This window comes from Psittacula echo (assembly GCF_963264785.1).
Source record: "Psittacula echo genome assembly, chromosome: 1".
In the NCBI taxonomy this organism is placed as follows: Eukaryota; Metazoa; Chordata; class Aves; order Psittaciformes; family Psittacidae; genus Psittacula; species Psittacula echo.
Genome location: NC_137735.1, coordinates 79,034,447 through 79,052,136, shown reverse-complemented (window position 1 = coordinate 79,052,136; position 17,690 = coordinate 79,034,447). Strand labels below are relative to the sequence as shown.

Here is a 17,690-nt window from a genome sequence, read left to right as displayed (position 1 = left end):
ACTAACTTTCCAAGCTTAAGTGACTACTTTTGGAAATACGCAACCTAAATTGATGGGAAATAGAGTCTTGCAAACTGTCGAGGTTTAAGTCCAGCCAGTAACTCAGAACCACGCAGCTCACTCCCTCGCTTCCTTCTCCCCCGGCTCCCAGAGGGAGGGGGAGGAAAATTGAAAGAATGTACCTCCCACAGGTTGAGATAAGAACAGCTCAGTAACTAAGGTACAATACATAACCACTACTGCTACCACCAATAGTAACAACAAGGGGGAGAGAATACAATGCTCACCCCCCACCAACCAATACCCAGCACGTATAAAACAGGACTGTGGCAAGACAACTCAAAAGACTGCAAGCCATGGGATCCACATAAGCAGCAGTCTAGCTCTTCTGGGTAACTCCCCCCAGTTTATATACTGGGCATGACATGCTGTGTTATGGAATACCCTTTGGCTAGTTTGGGCCAGGTGTCTCCTGTCTCTGCTTCCTCCCAGCTTCCCCTCCTCCCTGGCAGAGCATGAGCCTAAGAAATTCCTTGATCAGAGTAAACATTACTTAACAACAACTAAAAACATCGGTGTTATCAGTGTTGTTCCCAGGCTGATATTCAAAAACACAGCACTGCACCAGCTACTTAGAAGGAGAAAAATGACTGCTACTGCTGAACCCAGGACACCAACCCTGCTGGTACAAAAACAGCATCGAAGAGGAAGAGAAACCCAGAACTTGACATTTATGTCTCTGTACTTATTTATAGCATTTTCTCAAGGTCTGTACTATTTTGTGATGATGGATCCAATTAATATGATAGAATATATTCCAAAACCATGGCAAGTGTTTTGGTTTATTTGCCTTCCCTCTACCATTTTTTTATTTTTTTTTTTTTTTTAAAGCACATCTTTACTATTCAGTATGTCACTTGTGGCTCTCATTTACCACATACCATGTTAATACATGCAAAACTATTAGCTATCTCCTGGGAAGAACACAGAAAATGAGGATGATCTGTGGCACTAAAGTGACAGAATCCCAATACTGTATTTATCTTCACAGCAGTCCTTTAAGGCATTATGTAGTCTTCTTTCTGCCAATGAGATAATCAGAAGCAAGGTGAGACAAAGGCCGAATCCTTTATTTATGATGCCCAATTGAGATAGTTGGGGCCTGGTTTTCAGGTTGTGCATGTTTAGAGCATCTAGTGTTTTCAAAGCAGACAGCAGACTGGCTTGAAGTTGTGAAAGTTTGATATTGCTGTAGATTTGCTCCTCTTGGTCAGAAAGACCTTCTTTATAGCAGAAACACACTCAACAGACTTTTAGAAAAATGAATTTAATTACTTGTGCCACACATGAGTCCAGCTTTCTCAATACTAAAAAAAATGCAAGGCAGGTTACAATCCTAGTGATGCATTTCATTTACAGCCTGCTTCAAACTTGATACAAATATTCTAACCCTAAAAAGCCAAATATTCAAAAGCAGCTGCTTCAAATCTTTATAAACACATTACAATCACATCAAATAGGTAAATAGTTTTAACCTCACACTGACAAATTAACACTTAACACTGAGAACAAACCTCTGCTTGAACAAAGCCATTAAAAATTTACAAAGAGCACGCATATATGGAAGAGTTGATAGGAAAAAAGAAAAACAGAAGCCTAGTCACCAGAGTTCAGTTCCTTGGCAGTGACAGCTGCAGCCTAGGGAGCAACAACCCGGGTCTGTCATAGAAGCATAGAATAGTTAAGGTTGGAAAGGACCTTAAAATCATCTAATTCCAACCCCCCTGCCATGGGCAGGGACACCCCACACTAAACCATGCCACCCAAGGCCTCATCCAACCTGGCCTTGAACACTGCCAAGGATGGAGCATTCACAACCTCCCTGGGCAACCCATTCCAGTGCCTCACCACCCTCTCAGTAAAGAATTTCTTCCTTATATCCAATCTAAACTTCCCCTGTTTAAGTTTTAACCCATTACCCCTTGTCCTGTCACCATAGTCCCTGATGAATAGTCCCTCCCCAGCGTCCTCGTAGGCCCCCTTCAGGTACTGGAAGGCTGCTATGAGGTCTCCACGCAGCCTTCTCTTCTCCTGTACCTATAGCTGAGGATAAAGGCAACAAAAAATTTATTTGGTCCCCAGGAGAATCAGGGTAATGTGGGTCTCAAGTTGCATAAGAAAAGGAAAAATAAACACGTTTCTTCTTCTGACATCCTTTGTAACACTCTCGTCCTATCACACCTTGTAGAAACATCTGAATAAAACTGGTATCCAAAGGTGGGAAGAAACATAGCATTTCACATTATTGAGAAGAATCACTTTTATACAGTTACGGATGTTACTAATCCACTTATTAGTAGTAGAATTCATGGGTAGAATAAACCAGGAGTTTAAATTTGTCAGACATATTCCTCAGATCTTTAGCACTTACCAAATACACAGTAATTAATGTTATTAGTGGTTAATTACCATTATGAGGATACTCAACTCCTAACTTCAACAGCAGTTATAAGACAGCAGAGTCTCAATTACACCTACCATGACACACTAAACAACTGGAAATAAATCCCCCTAGTCTACAATAAATGAGTCTAGATAATATGCCCAGATGCTTCACATCTCCACTGAAGGAGCCATACCCTCAGCAGTTGCTCAGAAAAAAGGAAAAAAAAGGCATTTCTTCATCCTACTCATTCCATCACTTTCTTTTCAAAGGGTCTCCAGCAGCAGCTGCTACGAAATCAGAGCTTTAGATAATTAAATGATATTAGAAAGGAGTCTCACAGATGTAAACATGACTCGACTGAATTTTCAGCACCCAGACACCCATTATGCATGTTTTGCAAAACTGAAAGCTGCCAACATTGGCGTCTTTCCCAAAACACTCCAGCTCTGTCCAAAGACTTCAAACCCGTCCCAGCACAGCTTTGGAAGCTCAGCTATTTTTTAATCAACAAGCAAGAGAATGAAAAAAGTAAAAAAGGAAACTTGTTCTCAAAAAGCACATGTACACAAATAATAAGCTAAGTGGTAGAGACCTGCACAGCAATTCTGCACACCATCTGACATGTTGGTCTGGCTTCATACCTTATACCAAATTAAAGAGTAGCAGTTCTTTTTCTAATGAAAGAACTAAGATCCAGGCCTGTTCTCTTCCCCCTCTACTAGTGCTGGAAGTAACAACAGCAGTAAACTGTAAACAGAGTAAACTACTGCTTTAATTATACTAATAAAATCTTAGTATAACCTCCAGTGGAAACAGCTGAACTAAAAATATCACAGAAGAATCACACCTTGTTAAACCAGTGCATGGAAAGCCTTAATTAAACATCATTTGCACTGCAGTAGCTTATGTTAGTAAATAATATGTTTACGTAAAATTTAATTAAATCAAAACTAAAGTGTATTCAAAGGAAGCATAAGATAAAAGGCAAAAATAATTTTACAGTAGCCTGCTTGATAAGATTTTACCTAATAGAGGGGAAAACAAAATAAAACAAAACAAAAACAAAAAAACCCACAAAAACCCCACAAAACCCCAGAGAACCATTTCCAATAAAAAAAAATATATATATTTAACACCCTTCTGAGAGCAGTGAGAAAAAACCAGAATAAAAATCTAGTACCTACTGATTCAGTGTCCAAAAGAGCAGAAAAGATATTTTGTTTGTTTGCTTATTTATAGTATCACAGGACATGAGTTTTAATACAGAAGAAATCTAAGACAAGCTCCTGCTATGGCAACCAACATACAGGACTTTTTGCATCATTCTCAACTGCTAGCCTGGGAATGCCTAACTGAACTTAGGATAGCTTTTTCTTTTTTGTTTTGGGTTTGGTTTTCAGTTGGGGTTTTTATGTGGGGGGAGGGAGAAGTTGTGGTATTTTTTTTTTAATAAAAATGTGTTGCTTAACCTTGCCTCCCAAACTTTTTCAGGGGAGAAGGTTGTTTCGCTGCTTACACTGCCACTTTTTGATGCTGCAGAAGAAAAAAAGGACAATCCCCTCACCAAGGGAAAAAACCCAAAAAACCAAAGCCACCACCACCCCCCAAAAAAACCACACAACAGAACATAAAGGCTCATAACAGTAGAAATAAATTAGAGCTTTACTTATGCACACTCCTCCATATATATTTAAAAAAAAAATGACATTTTTCACCCCTCCTCCATTTTTATACTCTGAACTAATCTATTTGAGTCTTCTACACCTCACATACTTCCTCTCAACTTCTCTGACACACCATCACCACCACAATTTGAGGAAAGGGGAAACTATGCCATAAATCAAACTAAAAAACAGTTTTGTGGCTGGATATACCATCATCCTTAACTTAACTACATGTAGATCTTCACTAGCATCTGTCCCAGCCTGCAGTCAACACAAAGATTTTGGCACAGCAACAAGTGCTAAAAGAAGTTATATAAGAAATTCTTAGGAGAAGGCAGTATATCTCAACACCACTATAAACACCCTATAACTCTGCTAACCAAGAGCAGTAAAGTCTTGCCTATTTCTCACAGGATAAAATTATGTGAAATGAGAATTACCAAAGAGCAGCTGGATGGACGTTTCACATGCCAAAGTTTTCTAACAGCGTAGCCAAAAGGGGCGAGTTAATTCAGCATGCCACACACAAGGAGAGCTCTCCCTGGAGAAGTCCCCAGTGTGCATGTACCTCCACACAACCAACCAGAGACGATTCACCATGAGCAAAATCTACTCATGCATTAACCTGTTCATGAGCAGGTTAACTGTGCAAATTCCAGCCATGATTGTAAGTAAACATCCCTGAACATCCACTGAGAGCCAACTGCCTAATCTTAACCTTAATTACTGTTTTATCAACAATTGTTTCAATAGCCTTCTAACATACTTCCACAAACAAGAGGACTACTCCCTCCTACACTCCAGTTTTGATTCTCAGTTGCTAAAATTTCAGGCCCCATTGTTTATCTGTTCATTGCACTCTGCACATAAAAATTGGAAAAAACCCTGCACCACCACTACAAATAAAAGCTAGAAAAGTAGAAGTAACTAAATTACACAACAGAAGCACTCCCATGGCAACAACTGTGGTCTTCTTAACATTAAACCTGATAAAATTATATGTTGCATTAAGCTACCAACTCTGGCAGTTTTCACAGAGTTTGGTGAAAGCTGCTGTGGAGGCGTGTCTTAAAATGGGAAACAAATCCAGACACAGATCATGACTGGGATACTGGCTGTACACTAATAAACTTTGTAACACACCTCCACTGTATCAACATGTTACAGCATGTTATACTGATATATTACATCAGATTTTTTATTGACAATGCGAAGTGTAAGCAGATTATCATTTTAGCTTTACCCACATCAAGAAGCAGGTTAAATCTGTGTTAAATCAGCGTGTGGCTGAGTTAAATCCTCCAGGGACGGCAGGCGCCGGCAGAGATCGGCTTCCACCGGCCAGGGAAACGGAGAGCGAAACTTTCCTTACGGTCCAAACAAAACTGGAAGCACCTGGCCTTACACCCTTTGTGCGCGTCGTTAACCTACAAAAGATATAGGCAAAGTGGCAAAAAAATCGGACCCCCTGGACCCGGAGGGGCTTCCCCTCGCACCGCTTTCACGGAGGGCGGACGGGACGGCGGAGGAAGGGGGACACGGCGGTCCCAGTGACACAACACCCTGTCGGGCGGACAAGGCTGCACTGTAAGGCGGGCTCCACCTGCATATCACCAGGTACGCCGAAGGCGCGGCGCAGCCTCCGGGCCCCTCCGAGGCCCCAGTGCGCTGCGACTCCCCCCGGGGTGGCTAACTCCTCTCAGAGCTGCCGCGCGCAAAGGCGGGCTGGCGGGCGGGCGGCTTTTCCCTCACGGACAAGGCGACGCGGCCTTGACAGGCCCGGGGACAGCAGCAGGGCCGACCTCTCCGCACCAGCCCCCGTCCCGCCCACAGCGGCCCCGCACGGCGCCCAGCCTGGTGGGAATAGAAACACGGTCCCGCCCCGCTAGCCGCTGGCAGCCCCCACCAGCGCCCCCCGCACTTACGCCATCGCCCTCCGCGGCGGCTTCACTGCGAACCCGGAAGCGGAGGCAGAGGCCGACGGGGCCCTCCCGCACCTCACGGCCAACGCCGGGCCGGGCCAGGCCGCCCCGCCCACAGGGCCACCGGCCCCCGGCGCCGCCGGAGCCAACCGCGAGGCTCCGCCGGCCCGCGGGGCCAATGGGAAGGGCTGTGGCTCCCCGACGGGGCGGGAAGAAGCAGGACGCGCCGTCAATAGCAAGAGGCGGTGCCGGCTGTGTACGTGTGCAGCGAGGGCGGGGGGGCCGGGCCGACTCTCGTCTCTCCCGCCCCTTCCCTGCCGGCGGGGGCGTGCACCGCGCATGTGCAGGCGGTGGCATAGCTGGCGGGGCCCGGCTGCCAGAGGCGTGCGGTAGGCTCGGTGTGATGGGTTGGACTGACGGTACCTGCACCGCAGCCCTAAACTTCAGTCTCTTTGATGGGCCCTCAACAGACGCCGTCGTCCGTGATGGACAACCATGTCTGGAGCAACCTGTAAGGAGAAACGCTGTCGTCCCTCGCTGCCTCATCTAGCTCCATCCGGCCTCCTGTCACCCAGCCTGGGCTGTACAGCTCAAGGACTGTGTGCCTGTCAATCCACAGCGTTTTCCCTTTTGCTCACAGCTGGATACTTTCTTAGCTGGTAGGCACTGAAGTGCTTTGTTTACCAGGGTGCTGGGTAATTTCCCGTTCTGGCTGTTTGCTTTTCCATCCGTTGTTCATTCCTTCACAAAGCAGATGAACACGTCTCACCCAAAAGACAGGCTGGTACAAAGCTAATTGCCAGACAGCTTTGAGCACGTGTGTGGCTGTGACTTGACTGTCAGATGTAGAGGAACATGATGATCACATAGATTTCTTTAAAATCACCCAGGCGTGCATCTTCAGTAGCATATCAGAGGAAACCAAATCAGTAGCTGGGTGTGGGTGCATGTGTGTATCTCTTCCCATGAGGTGCTGTCAGGACCAGTGCTGAGACCTGTGTTCCCTCAATGCCCCGAGGCCTCTGGAGGCTGCAGCATGCTAGGTCACCCAGGGCTCAGCTAGTAGAAGGGCGAGGGGTACCCAGCCTTGGACGCCTGGATTAGAAGGCTGCAAACTAAATCCTTTGGAGGGGAAACACAGAACCCGTAAGCCAGGATCCTGCTGTCAGTGGCCTGACAGACCTGTCTATGGGCTGTGTGGATTCACTTGAGCCAAAGAGAAACTGAGCCCAGCTGAGCAGACAGGTTGTGGCTGCTGTCTATGAGCCTTGTGTTCTCGCTTCTTGCCCCACGTTGGCTCAAGTAGACCGCACAGTTTTCCCTGAAGAGCCAACTTTCAGACGAATTCGTAGACCATGAGCATGATCTTGTCCTCCGCTTCAGGGCATGGATGCCTCTGAGCACCTGGCAAGAGCTCTAAGCCTGGTGCAGAAAGGCACCAGTGGATTTATCCCTCAAGCAGTATCATGATCTGCAACACTGCAAACATGGGCAAACCACCACCCCAGATGCACCCCAGCTCCCTGAGCAGCATGCCTGGCCAGTGCTGCGCTCAGAACAGCTTCAAGCATCCTCCACCCAGTAGATGAACTACCATCAAAGCAAGTGTTATCTAACAAGGTTTATCCTTTGTGGTTTTTTATTACATTCTCATCATACTAAGCATAGTAAGAAAAATATTGTTTAAATACTTCTGGTTTTCATATCGAAGCCTTTCCTTCCACTTCATTCCCTGCTGTTGCTGGAGCCATGCACTCCAGCAATGCTCTGACCTGCTGCACCAAGGGGATGAATGCTCAGGACCTCAGGAGGCTCTTCCAAATGTTTTTATCCCCATGGGGCCTGAAGGCTTTATTGAGGACCATACAGCTAAGTCACATGAAGAAATTTTAGCTCAAAACTAGCCCTAGAGCTTGGGAAATGTGGGCCTTTAAGAGATGGAAAGAAAAGCTTTAATGCTGTTACAGTCCTGGCTAGAAAATTGAGTTAATGCAAGGAAAAATATTTTCCCCTCTATGACTTCAAACCTGTTTGTTTCATAAAGGGCGCTAATATTTACCTTCTCTGTAACAGAAATATGCACTTTCTTCTCAAGAAAATATTTTTCTGTTAGAAAAGGCCAAATTAGATTTATTTTTAAACTCTATCAATTACAGAGCAGAATGTGTCCCAGAGCAACCAAAATAAAGCAGAGGGAGAAATGGTTTCTGTTCTTAGTGTAATGCCACAATTTGAAGCTACCAGGGTTGAAATAGAAAAGCCAGGGTATCTGAAATTCTGGATCTTGTAACAGTTCCAGGAGTGGGGAGGAAATGCAAAGGCTTTGAGTCTACTTTTGCAACAGATAAAATCAAGAACAGAAGTTATCCCTTGCAGTATTTTTACATAAAGGCCACCTTAATTCCAACATGCTTCTGTGTTCATATGAAAAATTGGTACACCTATTTGTAGCGCACAATCTAACAGCTTTCTTCACTTCATCTTAGGACAGCAAGCAGCATTGCAGTTTTAATGTCTTTAGTCCTTTTCTCTGCTAACATAGCAAGGATAAGAACTATTTCCAGAACTGATAACAAAGAGCAATTTTCACGAATAACAGCAACAGTTTTATATAATTTTTAGATTTGTATACATTTCATTGTTTTGTCATCATGATCTGGCTCGATCTAAACAAATTCAGTCTTCTCAGGCTCTCACCAAGGTGTAGGACCTCACACATGAGCAACTGCAGCAGGTCAGTGCCCACAGCCAGGAGCCATGGAAAGCCTTGGCTTTGCTTTTCTGAGGTAGGCACTTAGATATAGGTGTGATGCATGGGTGTGATGGGGAGCAGAGCTGACGGCTGCTGTCGGTTAGCACTGACATGAAGTTTGTGGATTCTCACAGCACCCCTGCCTGACTGCCTGCTGCTTTCTTGAAGATTGCGTTTTTTGGGATGTTTCTCAGTGTTGCTAATTTCCATCACCAGTTTCATTCCTTCCATTGCCTCCTGTGACCTTTTGGGGAAGTGTCCAGAACTTAGTTCCTGATGTTTCCTCCCTGCTTGCTTTTCCTTTCCTTCTCTCTCTTCAAAGAAGTTTTCCCTTCATTTTATTCACCATACATAATGATGCTGGGTTACTTCTTTCACCATTTTCTTCTGTAAACTGATGCCAGACAACAAAATATATCTGACATTTGAAATGTATTTGTAGAAATTATTTTTAAAAGGGTACAGAAATAATCACAGCTTCAAGATAGGATAAAATAGATTAACATAATGACTCTCATATCAGATTCACATTTCAGGGAAGGGGGGTTAAGTCAGCAGTTCTTCTAGTCCTGTGCACCCTCTAACATTTGCTTTTTGGGGTGAAACTGGCAGCTTCTGATGGTGTTATGTAGACACACACACAGCACAAACAGCCCAGCTTGAAAGCTGTCCCTGGGATATAATTTTTCAAGCTTGCCCAAATTTTTCTCATGATCTAAAAACCAGAGAATAGTTCATCCTTACTTCTTTGCAGTATCTGATGTTACATCTTTATCAGCATGGGAATTGAAAAGATAGTTTATAAATGTTGCCTCATCATATAACTTCCAAGTTAAGGAAAATCATAACCCTATTCTCTATGCTTTATCTTATTTTACATTAGGTGGCATTCCCATTTCACAGTATCACAGTACGTTAGAGATTGGAAGGGACCTCAAAAGATCATCTAGTCCAATCCCCCTGCCAGAGCAGGAATACCTAGATAAGGTTACACAGGAATGTGTCCAGGCGGGTTTTGAATGTCTCCAGAGAAGGAGACTCCACAACCCCCCTGGGCAGCCTATTCCAGTGTTCCGTCACCCTCACTGAGAAGAAGTTTCTTCTCAAGTTTAAGTGGAACCTCTTGTGTTCCAGTTTGTACCCATTACCCCTTGTCCTATCATTGTTTGCCACTGAGAAGAGCCTGGCTCCATCCTCGTGACACTCCCGCTTCATATATTTATATACACTAATAAGGTCACCCCTCAATCTCCTCTTCTCCAAACTATAGAGACCCAGCTCCCTCAGCCTTTCCTGATAAGGGAGATGCTCCACTCCCTTAATCATCTTAGTTGCCCTGCGCTGGACTCTCTCCAGCAGGTCCCTGTCCTTCTTGAACTGAGGGGCCCAGAACTGGACACAAAATTCCAGATGCGGTCTCACCAGGGCAGAGTAGAGGGGCAGGAGGACCTCTCTCGACCTACTGACCACCCCCCTTCTAATACACCCCAGGATGCCCTTGGCCTTCTTGGCCACAAGGGCACAGTGTTGGCTCATGGTCATCCTGCCATCCACTAGGACCCCCAGGTCCCTCTCCCCTACACTACTCTCTAACAGGTCGTTCCCCAACCTATACTGGAACCTGGGGTTGTTCCTGCCCAGATGCAGGACTCTACACTTTCCCTTGTTATATTTCATCAAGTTACTCCCTGCCCAACTCTCCAGCCTGTCCAGGTCTCCCTGGATGGCAGCACAGCCTTCTGGCGTGTCAGCCACTCCTCCCAGCTTAGTGTCATCAGCAAACTTGCTGATAGTACACTCAATTCCCTCATCTAAATCATTGATGAATATATTAAATAATACTGGTCCCAGTACTGACCCTTGAGGCACTCCACTAGATACAGGCCTCCAACTAGGCTCCGCCCCATAGACTACAACTCTCTGGCTTCTCTCCTTCAGCCAGTTCACAGTCCACCTCACTACCTGATCATCCAGGCCATACTTCCTCAATTTAGCTATGAGGATGCTGTGGGGGACTGTGTCAAATGCTTTGCTGAAGTCAAGGTAGACCACATCCACCGCTCTGCCATCATCCATCCACAATGTTATTTCCTCATAAAAAGCTATAAGGTTGGTCAAGCATGACTTCCCCTTGGTAAAGCCATGTTGACTGCCCCTCATAACCCTCTTATCCTTGACATGCCTTAAGATGGCACCAAGGATAAGGTGTTCCATCACTTTCCCAGGGATGGAGGTGGGGCTGACCGGTCTATAGTTACCCGGGTCCTCCTTCTTGCCCTTTTTGAAGACTGGAGTGACATTTGCTTTCCTCCAGTCCTCAGGCACCTCTCCCGTTTCCCAAGACTTGGTAAAGATGGTGGAGAGTGGTCTAGCAATGACTTCCGCCAGTTCCCTCAGCACCCGCGGGTGCATCCCATCTGGACCCATGGATTTATGGATGTCCAGATTGCTCAACTGGTCTCTAACCCATTCCTCATCGACTAAGGCAAACTGCTCCAGTGACCTGACTTCATCTGAGGTCTCAGGAGTACAGGGCTCTTCAGGACTGCCTCCAGCAGAGTAGACTGAGACAAAGAAGGCATTCAATAACTCTGCCATCTCTGTATCTTCTGTCACCAGGGCACCCATCCCATTCACCAGTGGGCCTACCTTGCCTCTGGTGTTAGTTTTATCAGCCATGTATTTGAAAAAGCTCTTTCTGCTGTCCTTGACTCCTCTTGCCAGATTTAATTCTAAGGAGGCCTTAGCCATCCTAGCTGCCTTCCTACATTTCCCTCAGCATGTTTATTTTCATGGCTAAATGTCCAAGACTTTCTTTGCAAGGAAAGAGGAGTAGTTAAGTAAAGCGCCATCTTTTGATTATTTATACTTTTTCTGTTTTGCAGTGGAAGATGCTTCTCCAAACATTGTTCTAAAAGCTCCTGAGTCTTCTAATTCATATGCTTTATCTTTGGTTGATGCCACCCAAGGGTCAAAGTCAAGCCAATGTTGAGGCTCCCAGAATTTATTTATATGGGACCAGAAGGTGCTGGGTACATGACACTATTTAACAGAAACAAAAATGTAACTGGGACCATTCATACTCATTTCTGAGACTTACACTATTTGCCTTGTTAAGGCACCTGGGTACTCCTGGCATTTTCCAGGGGAATGGAGCAGTCACTGCTGATATTAGCTAGATACTCACAGGCATGACCCCTCTGAGAATCAGGCTTGGTTGCACCGATGCTCCTCCTTCAGTAATGTGGCAGAAAGCCTCCCTTACCAACAGCTGTTTCTTCTTGCAATTAAGCCAGCAACTTCTTACTGAACTGCCATATGCAGTCACTTAAGTAACAAGGATCTATCTTGTTTCTTTGACAGCCTGCAACATCCTTTTGCAGTGATCTGGGAACCCATCCCCAAGCAGAGTGTGAGCGGGCAGGGACCCAGCCCCAGACACAACTGCAGAGCCTTGAGCCTTCCCTTCCTCCTGCTGCCTCTGTCTTCTCCTGGTCTGTCATCACTGTGCTCCATCTGCATCCCCCGGAGCAGCCAGATTCCTGTGAGATCCCCACCACCAGCCTGAGTAAGCAGAATCAGGCATTCACCATCATGGAGTTAGAAGCTAATTCACCAGCATCAGTTACTTTATGAAACAATTAATTTAATCAGAATACCATGAAGAGCTCCTTTATAGACTTTCTCAAGTTGGAAAGTCCTTGTCGGGCAATGCTCTTGCAGGGAGCTCTCTAACAATATTGTTGGGGAATTGTTTTCCTGGTGCTGTGTTTGGTGTCACAGGAGGCTGCAGACTGCAGGCACCAAAGTCTCACAGCTGAGTCTGGGCTCTGGCTCTGGTGGACCAAGAGCAGCATGGTAATCAGCTCAGTATTTAAAATTCCCTCCCTCTCCCAGCTCTGAAAAAATGATTGCAAATAAATAGAAAAAAAAGTACGTTACTACTGCTCTTTATATTATGAAACTAAATTCTATCTTCAGCTGTGCTTTAGTGAGTACTTCGAAGATGCTGGAACTGTGAGTGTATAAATGGAATATATACATGTTGATTTACGCTTTCTTTAAATAACATCAGTGTTTACTGTAAGAGTTAATTCTAGGTTACATAAAAATCCCCACTGAGCTTAGACATAAATAAGTATAATACTCCTTATGCAAAATGTTGGCAACACTGCAAAAAGTTGCTAATGTGAGTCAGTGGGTCAGAAACATCCACATCCTTCAGCCTTGGTTCTTCTCATCTGAGGATAAAATCACAGACACTCAGTTCAGAAAATAAAAAGATATTAATTATTTGTATTAAGTACATAATTTTCTGGAGCTGGAAGTCACTTGTTATCAATTACAGTACTGATTTATTCCATACTTGACCTTTCAGTTCTCACAGTGTCTTTTTTTCTTCCAAAATATACTTATTCAAGGAGCTTCACTGAAGGTTGGCAGTCTTTCAATGGAAGTTGTCCATCTCATCATGTACCCAAAAAACTGATTCCCTAACAGGTTCCTCCTGAGCTGGAGGAAATCCTCCTTGCTCTAAGAGTAGTTTATTGGTACCTGGATCTATGTGCCCACATCTTATGTGAATATAGAGAAAATGTAGAAGGATCAAGCTATTCTTCATTAAATCCCTGAATAAAGTCTAAAGGAAAATATAATTTACCATAAATTAAGACTGTGCTGTCATATGCCTCTAAACTAAACAATACCGTTTTCCCTTTGATCAGTAGTTAGAATGATGTGAGGATTACTAATAAAACATGTTAGTGTTTATTTTAGTTTCTTCAGACAATCATTTTTATAAACCTTTTCCTTCTGATGTGATTAATCAGTCTGATTGTAAATGTTGTGGTTTAGACCTAGCCGGTAACTCAGCACCACTCACCCCTTGTCTTTCGCACTCTGGGTGGGATGGGGAGGAGAATGGAAAAAATGTAAACCCCATGGATTGAGATAAGAACAATTTAATAACTAAAATAAAGTAAAATATGATTATAATAGAAAGAATACAAATAATAATAATAATAGGAAACAACAAGAGAAGAAATGAAAGCTCAGAAAACACGAGTGATGCACAATACAATTGCTCATGGCCCACCAACCAATACCCAGCCCAACCCAAGCAGCGATATGGGCCTGTCAGGTAACTTCCCCCAGTTTATATACTGGGCATGATGTGCTGTGGTATGGAACACCCCCTGGCTAGTTTGGGTCAGGTGTCCTGTCTCTGCTTCCTCCCGGCTTCTTGTGCACATTCTCACTGGCAGAGCACGAGACTGAAAAGTCCTGGATTGGCATAAGCACTACTTAGCAACAACTCAAACATCGGTGTGTTATCAGCATTGTTCTCAGACCAAAGCCAAAACACAGCACTGCAGCAGCTAACAGGAAGGAGAAAAATAACTGTTACAGCTGAACCCAGGGCAGTAAACTAACATTGATAATAAAATTTGTGTTTGGTAACAGGTGCTGTTTAGCCAAATTCACAGGAAAGATCCTGTGCCTCTCATTCAAACCTCTTGCATACAGATAATTGTGGTGGGTGACTCCCTTCTGAGGGGAACAGAAGGGCCCATTTGTCGACCAGATCCATCTCACAGGGAAGTCTGCTGCCTACCTGGGGCTCAGATTAGAGATGTTAAAAGGAAACTCTCTGATCTGGTGCAGCCCTCTGACTACTATCCGCTGCTAGTTTTTCAGGTTGGCAGTGATGAAATTATTACAAGGAGGGCAAGGGCCATGAAGAGAGACTTCAGGGCCCTGGGACGGCTGGTTAGAGGGTCTGGAGTGCAAGTGGTGTTTGCCTCCATTCCTGTTACAAGCAAGGGTGAAGAGATAAATAGGAAGAGTCTGCAGATTAATGTATGGCTACGTGACTGGTGCCAAAGGCAGGGGTTTGGGTTTTTCAATCATGGGCTGCTATATGAGACACCTGGCTTGCTGGTGGCAGGTGGGATACACCAGTCCCAGAGGGGGAAAAGGTTTTTGGGGCAGGAGTTAGCAGGGCTCATTAACAGGGCTTTAAACTAGATATGAAGGGGGAAGGGGAGATAACTGGGCCTGTTAGGGACAAGCCCAAGAGAAACATGCTAGGGCTTGAAGGATGGCGGACTAGGGAGGACTCTCAACCTATTGTTTCATTTGAGGGAAAGGATAGTTGTTTACACCCTGTCCCTCAGGGGAAAAAGGGTACTAAGGCAAGAGTTAGCAGAGCTCACTCACAGAGCTTTAGGTTAGATTCAAAGTGCGAGGGGCTTGTAGCTGGGTTTGAACCAGTGGGGCATTGTTCTAGTATGAATGAAGACCAGAAGGCCTCCCGCCTCCCAAGGGTGCCATTAGCGTGCTCTGCTCGCTCCCTGAAATGCCTGTACACCAATGCACGCAGCATGGGGAATAAACAGGAGGAGTTAGAAGTCTGTGTGCGGTCTAAAGGTTATGATCTGGTGGCAATTACAGAGACGTGGTGGGACAGCTCACATGACTGGAATGTGGTCATGGATGGCTATGTCCTTTTTAGGAAAGATAGGTCAGCAAAGCGAGGTGGTGGAGTTGCCCTTTATGTGAGAGAGCGAATAGAGTGTATTGAGTTCTGTCCAGGGGCAGATGAGGAGCAACTGGAAAGTCTGTGGGTACAAATTAAGGGACAGGCTGGTACGAGTGATACAGTTGTGGGGGTCTATTATAGACCTCCTGATCAGGACGAAGGAGTTGATGAGGCTTTCTACAGGCAACTGAAAGCAGCCTCGCGACTACATGCCTTGGTCCACATGGGGGATTTTAACTACCCCGATATTTGCTGGAAGACTCACACAGCCAATCATTCACAGTCTAGGAGGTTCCTCCAGTGCATTTGATGATAACTTCTTAATGCAAATGGTGGACAAATCAACTAGGAGAGGAGCACTGCTGGATCTAGTACTCACCAACAAGGAAGGTCTGGTTGAAGTGGTGATGGTCAATGGCAACCTTGGCTGCAGTGACCATGAGATGGTGGAGTTTAGGATCCTGTGTGGGAGGAATAGAATACCTAGCAAGGCCACAATTCTGGATTTCTGAAGGGCCAACTTTGGCCTCTTCAATCAATTGCTAAGGGAAGTGTCATGGGAAAGGGTACTAGGTGGTAAAGGGGCTCAAGATAGTTGGTCAGCATTCAAGGACCACTTCTTCCAAGCTCAGGATCAGAGCATCCCAATGGGTAGGAAATCAAGTAAGGCAGCCAGGAGACCAGCGTGGTTAAACAAGGAACTGCTGGGCAAACTCATGTGGAAAAAGAGAATCTATGGATTATGGAAGGAGGGGCTGGACACTTGGGAGGAATATAGGACAGTTGTTAGAGGATGTAGGGAGGCAATTAGGACAGCTAAGGCCTCCTTGGAACTTAATCTTGCAAGTCAGGTTAAGGACAATAGAAAGGGCTTCTTCAAATACATAGTGGATAAAACTAACACAAGAGGCAATATAGGCCCACTGCTGAATGAGGAGGGTGCCCTGGAGACAGAGGATATAAAGAAGGCAGAGGTACTGAATGCCTTCTTTGCCTCTGTCTTTACTCCTGCAGACTCTCCCCAGGGGCCCCAGATTCCTATAGCCCCAGAAGGAGTCAGGATAAAGGAGGAGTTTGCTTTGGTAGATGAGGATTGGGTTAGGGATCAGTTAAGCAATCTGGACATCTATAAATCGATGGGTCTGGATGGAATACACACACGGGTGCTGGTGGAGGTCATTGCTAGGCCACTCTCCATCATCTTTGGTAAGTCGTGGGAAACGGGAGAGGTGCCTGAGGACTGGAGGATGGCAAATGTCACACCAGTCTATAAGAAGGGCAAGAAGGAGGACCTGGGTAATTATAGACTGATCAGCCTTACCTCCATCCCTGGAAAGGTGATGGAACAACTTATTCTTGACACCATCTCTAGACATATCAAGGATGAGGGAGTCATTAAGAGTAGCCAACATGGTTTTACCAAGGGGAAGTCATGTTTGACCAACCTTATAGCCTTCTATGAGGAAGTAACTAGGTGGATGGATGATGGTAGAGCGGTAAATGTGGTTTTTCTTGATTTCAGTAAGGCATCTGATACTGTCTCCCACAGCATCCTCATAGATAAGCTAAGGAAGTGTGGGCTTGATGATCAGGTAGTGAGGTGGATCAAGAACTGGTTGAAAGGAAGAAGGCAGAGAGTTGTGGTCAATGGGGCAGAATCTAGCTGGAGGTCTGTGACTATAGTGGAGTCCCTCAGGGGTCGGTGCTGGGACCAGTGCTGTTTAATATTTTCATCAACGACCTGGATGAGGGAACTGAATGTACCCTCAGCATCAGTTCGCTGATGACACTAAACTGGGAGGAGTGGCTGACACACCAGAAGGCTGTGTTGCGATTCAGCGAGACCTGGACAGGCTGGAGAGTTGGGCAGGGAGAAACCTGATGAAATTCAACAAGGGCAAGTGTAGAGTCTTGCATCTGGGGAAGAACAACCCCATGTACCAGTACAGATTGGGGGTTGACCTGCTGGAAAGTAGTGAAGGGGAAAGGGACCTGGAGGTCCTGGTGGATAGGAGGATGACCATGAGCCAGCAATGTGCCCTTGTGGCCAAGGAGGCCAATGGCATCCTAGGGTGCATTAGAAAGGGTGTGGTTAGTAGGTCAGGAGAGGTTCTCCTCCTCTACTCTGCCTTGGTGAGGCCGCATCTGGAATATTGTGTCCAGTTCTGGGCCCCTCAGTTCAAGAAGGACAGGGAATTGCTTGAAAGAGTCCAGCGCAGAGCCACAAAGATGATTAAGGGAGTGGAACATCTCCCTTATGAGGAGAGGCTGAGGGAGCTGGGTCTCTATAGCTTGGAGGAGACTGAGGGGTGACCTCATCAATGTTTACAAATATGTAAAGGGTGAGTGTCAGGATGATGGAGCT

General features: G+C 45.4%; 1 protein-coding gene across 16 annotated transcripts in view; it reads right to left on the bottom strand.

Annotated features, from left to right (window-relative positions):
- The window catches only part of BLTP1 (bridge-like lipid transfer protein family member 1), a 116,399-nt gene extending 110,172 nt beyond the window's left edge, over positions 1-6,227 (bottom strand). For 11 of the 16 annotated variants that reach the window (XM_080632918.1, XM_080632927.1, XM_080632933.1 and 8 more), the window contains exons 1-2: positions 6,036-6,221; positions 5,354-5,537 (exon numbers count right to left, since the gene is read on the bottom strand). In XM_080632918.1, the coding sequence (XP_080489044.1) occupies positions 5,354-5,359 (6 nt within the window). In that variant the 5' untranslated portion in view covers positions 5,360-5,537; positions 6,036-6,221. Of the gene's footprint in view, positions 1-5,353; positions 5,538-6,035 lie in introns of all 16 variants that reach the window. The other 5 variants (XR_013958351.1, XR_013958352.1, XM_080632924.1 and 2 more) reach the window with 4 other exon arrangements.
- Positions 6,228-17,690: the final 11,463 nt, after the last annotated feature.